Consider the following 4815-nt stretch of genomic DNA (forward strand, 5'->3'; position numbering starts at 1 on the left):
CTGTTCAGTCCCCCACCAACGTGTAATAAACTTCAAGCAAGAGTCAGAGTGTATTTTCATATGGACTTTTTTCGATTTAAATAGAAGCCATATTACGAGGTTTGGGTGCAGGGCCGCGCCCTTTAAGACCGCCGTAACACGTACAGTATTATTTCGTGTTATTTACGTATATTCCTATTTATAAATACACTTATTAATCAAAATTAACAATGATTTTAAACTGTCCCATCTTATCCTGTGTGTTTTCAAATTTGTAAAATTTTATCTGTTGTGCGGATCGCTAAATAACTCTTCGTGTGTTTAATTGTATTTTATTAAATTGGTGTCAATTAATAAAGGAATGATAGTACTAAATCGTGGTATTACCTAAAAACCGTCATCTTTTTTGATTTTGGAAATGTTTGGCAATATGTGCCTAAGTGTCCCATCTTCTCCCATATAATCTATATCCTTGTACATAATGACAATCTGCTTTAAAATTATCTTGTCTATGTGCTATTAAGTCTTTTGGGTTATAAAATGCGTAGCTGCAATTCTTATAAACACAGGGAAATGAGATAATTATTATCTCAAATGCTACCATTGCCTTTTTTTCTCTCTTCCTTAATTAGCCATGAATGCCCATGATTAAAACTCTTCTAAAGGTAACCAAATAAAGGTCTGCACCCGCGTAATGTAAAACGCAGTAACATACATCTCACAAAATTAGACACATAGGTGGTAACAGCATTCCGTATAACTATAGATACCTAAACATATAGATAGGAAATATAGATAGATGGTTAGCGCACCTGCCTGTAACCATTAGGTAATGGGTTCAAGGCTCGTCGCTGCTACCATTGTGCGCGTATGTTTCACGACAATTGCTCCAACCCAGTGGTCACTAATGGGTTGTACAAATTATCAGCCATACATAAAATATGAAAATATCCAAAAAAATTATCACCCACAAAGTAACATACATGGTAACTCGTAAGCAGGCACGAGGTGTTAAACCCGTGTGATAACGACTGTCGTTTTCCGGCCACGCGAGGATAAAGTAAGTTACATTCTTTCAACAAAACGATAATGCTGTATATAAAATTATATGACATTCTGATTCAAGTATGTGCAAATCACTGCTAATGATGTAAACTGTAGTGTAGAGGACAACAATTTTAAATGTCAATATAATATTTATTCTGCTTACAGATACTGTGACCTTTTAGTTTTAACAGAAAACCTGATAAATAGGCAATTAATCAGTGGCATGAGCGATGCAATGGCTATGTTTGAAGAATGTGAATGAATGTAAAAGAGAAATTGACATTTTATTTTCTTCCATTTAAAAAACTGGAATTTGGAATTTTACATTTTCCGTTCCGATTCAGAACAATTAATTGAACACAGAGGAAGCATTCCAAAGAAGATATTAATGAAGAAGAATGACATAGAATTTATGAGAAGGCAGTTGGAAGATGCAGATCAATTGAAATTAGTATCCCAGATGTTTCATAAAGATGCATCAGTACTATAAAAATTATATTAATACAGTATAAAAAAAAAAAAAACATATGAAGAAGTTGTACATGCAATACACAAGTTTTTGTATGAATGCTGATGTAAAATTTGGTATGCCTCAATAACTAGCTGCTCAGTTTCATTATGGTTGCCATTATGAGTGCGGATCCGCAAAGAGGTTTCCAGTATCAGCTACCTGACATACAAACCGAAGTAGTTAATACACAAGAAAGGGGTATCCTCATAGTCATTACCTTAAACTGAATTTCTCACTTATTTAATCTTAATTTCAATTTTCAATTGTTCACACTTAAACTTTTTGTACTTTACAAAACAGAGGCTGCTAAGGCGCCAGATTGTGTAAATTTATGCTATGTATAGCCTATCATCAATTCTTGATGACATATATAATATATGCTATACAGCTATAGCGATGATGATAAATATCATAATGCGTTGCGTACTTTTCATGACAAATCAAATAAAGATTTAGTAACTAAGTAGTCCAGTTTATGATGCATTTACTTGTTAAAAGTTCTTGGACACAATCGTATTCGAAAATATTTGATCTGATGTCCCCAAGTAGTCTAAGAGGATCTGAAATTATTTAAAACAAATGCACAATTTGTCTGTTTCATGACTACAAGTGCAAAATAATATATATTGATGAGACGGGGAGTATCACCTGTACCACTAGCAGGCTCACTGTGGCTGGTTTAATTTTAAGCCGTTACATAATAAAATAGTAATGTAGTTGCATCACCCAACAAAATATTTCTATTTTATCCGAAGGTCCGTTGCAAACATATGTCAGAAACCATGATTAAAGAAATACTAAGCTTCTTTCTAAACTATACTTTGTGGTGCGTGGGTTATATACCGTCACCACTATTGAAACGCATTTCCACCATAAAATTGCCAAATCGGTGACAAAATGGCCAATTATCTGTAACAATAATTAGGATAAAACTTAACTAGAAGTCTATGTAAACTGGATCATACAAAATTACATTTAGGCTACAGTAGACACAGTTTTCTCGCCCCACAGTTTTTTTTTATAACATGTTAAAAAAGATGTAACTGCACTAACTCTTAAGAAACTTCAGACTAGAATAAATATTTATATGTTGTCGTCTTGAATGGACCTCACAGATAGATGCCCTGATAATCAGAATATGAGATACCACGGCCTACCAGAGATATATCTAGTAGGCCGTGGACATAGGTATTGAATAAACAAAAATGATAACATAATCAAATCAAACAATAACTTACTTAAATGTAGAGAAAGGTAATTTTTAGTTTTTGAAGCAGTTAAAATTGATATGTGTAAAAATATAAAAAGCATACGTTTGCTTATGCTACATGTATTTGATCTTATCTACCTTTTTAAGTCGGGATCCAGCAGAGAAGCATAAACAAGATGCACCAAACCAGTTGTTCTTCACAGTGCTTATTTTCATTGCATTTTTGGCAACGGCGGGGCGTAAAATTTTAAAAAGAACGTTTCGGGGTTTTATGTATCTTGTCGTAGAATTGCTCAGAAAACCACAGAAATAAAAAAAAGAGTAGAACGCGCAACTGCCCAAAACCGTGATATATTCTTTTTTCTATTCACGTGACTGCCAACTCGGTCCCCATTTTCCTTCGTCTCAATTATAAAAGATAGGCGCATAGTATATTTGGAGATTTTAGCTGATTATTTAAAAAACTATGCCAACTATTCAAGTTTATTAGGCCAGTTTAGTTATTTAGTAGGTTAACGCTTACAGTTTACCACTTGTTTAGGAAATTTAATTATTTAAATAAAATAGTTAAAAATTTCAAACAAACGATTTGTTAGAAATATATATATATTAGAAAATAGTTGTTTTACACTATAACTTTAAATTAAGTCAAAAAACGAAGAAAAACTACATAAAACGTCATCGACTCCATTGACTCCAATAGTAAACGGGAACGACCCGCAAAAGAGAGAGAGTGTATCGTGCCTTCTCTCTTTGCCGACATTGGAGATGCGCGTTCTATTCTTTTTTATTTCTGTGCAGAAAACCAAATTCTGCCCTTTCCCACTGAAGCGTGACCTGTCTAAATTTTTTCGCCTCTTTCCTATCTATATGTTTAGGTATCTATCCTATAACATATTCGAAGCTAGATCGAAAGAAAATTTCATAAATTTGATTTTATGATGAATATTGATGTTCATAATTAATATTTTTTGAATTTTTAAATTATATTTTAAAATCGGTACCGCTGGGGTCTAGTTAGTACAGTGTTCAAAATTTTAGGTTAGTGGCATCATAGATATCTAATATATCTATGGTGGCATCGGTAGAAGGTATCAAAAATGGCCGCTATAATATCTGTATTCTAGGATCACCTTGGTGACTTAGCCCGCTGTTTGTTAGAGAGTGGGATTGCTTTAAGCTAAAAACATAAATTTACTAAAAGGGTAAATTATAATGCATTACGAAGTCAATGTTCCTTACAATTTTATGCGGTTAAGCGTTCTCTTACTTTTGTTGACAACTGTATCCTATTGTGAAGGTGAGTTACTTTGCTTGTCTTTTAGGCGAAGCTTATTGTCGTATTGTATCTGTAGACTGTATGTTACTGACAGTTACAAATAAATTGTTCTTCTTTGCGATGCACAAAGCCGATGCCCGCAGATATTTAATCGCCGGTATTGCTTTTACTACACGGAAGTTGATCCTGCATGGAAGTTATTAGTTGTTTTGGCACTAGGGAAGAAACTTCCGGTGCTTATAACAGAATAGGCTAGTGTTAGGGGTTGGTGGTTAGGGGTTTGTAGTTAGGGGTTTGTAGTTAGGGGTTAGTGGTTAGCAGATGGGTAGAGGATTCTTTACCAGCACCGTTTTTAACCCTTTAAACCCCTGACAGTTTTGAATTTTAAAAATGTTTTATTTTAAATGATACCCGCCAAATAAGTAATAAACGGTTTATTCTGTCAGCAAAATGTAATGTATAATTATAAGCTTGAATTTTTTAACGTTATTCCAAATATTTAAGATTGTAGTGTCTAGCCAGGATAAACATGATCATTTGTCATTTCTTACCAACGTTGTTTCAGATGTGGATATAACTTCAGCAACAACCACAAAACCAATATTTCTTAATTGTTCTGATACTGGGGATGCATCTTCTAATTATAAGTGGTTTTACAAAAGCAAACTTGTGGCATCTGCAAATTCAATTCAATACCAGATTACAAACAAAATGTTAACTGGGCAATACAACTGTTCGAAAAACAATATAAGTTTAAACTCCTTTACTGTCACAAGTGAGTAAAACATT

General features: G+C 33.6%; 1 protein-coding gene and 1 long non-coding RNA gene across 2 annotated transcripts in view; one reads left to right on the top strand and one right to left on the bottom strand.

Annotated features, from left to right (window-relative positions):
• Nucleotides 1–1481: 1481 nt before the first annotated feature.
• Nucleotides 1482–2321, bottom strand: LOC113474953. Its single transcript, XR_003396666.1, has 2 exons — nt 2026–2321; nt 1482–1696 (listed from the first exon to the last, which is right to left on the bottom strand). It is a non-coding gene; the product is annotated as an uncharacterized LOC113474953 (long non-coding RNA).
• Nucleotides 2322–3803: 1482 nt separating this feature from the next.
• LOC100185898 (neuroplastin) overlaps nt 3804–4815 on the top strand; it is a 6430-nt gene continuing 5418 nt past the window's right edge. Inside the window, exons 1-2 of the mRNA XM_009862878.3 lie at nt 3804–4047; nt 4592–4801. Of these exons, the coding sequence (XP_009861180.1) occupies nt 3963–4047; nt 4592–4801 (295 nt within the window). The 5' untranslated portion in view covers nt 3804–3962. The remainder of the gene's footprint in view (nt 4048–4591; nt 4802–4815) is intronic.

Source organism: Ciona intestinalis, unplaced genomic scaffold (genome assembly GCF_000224145.3).
Source record: "Ciona intestinalis unplaced genomic scaffold, KH HT000055.2, whole genome shotgun sequence".
Lineage (NCBI taxonomy): Eukaryota > Metazoa > Chordata > Ascidiacea > Phlebobranchia > Cionidae > Ciona > Ciona intestinalis.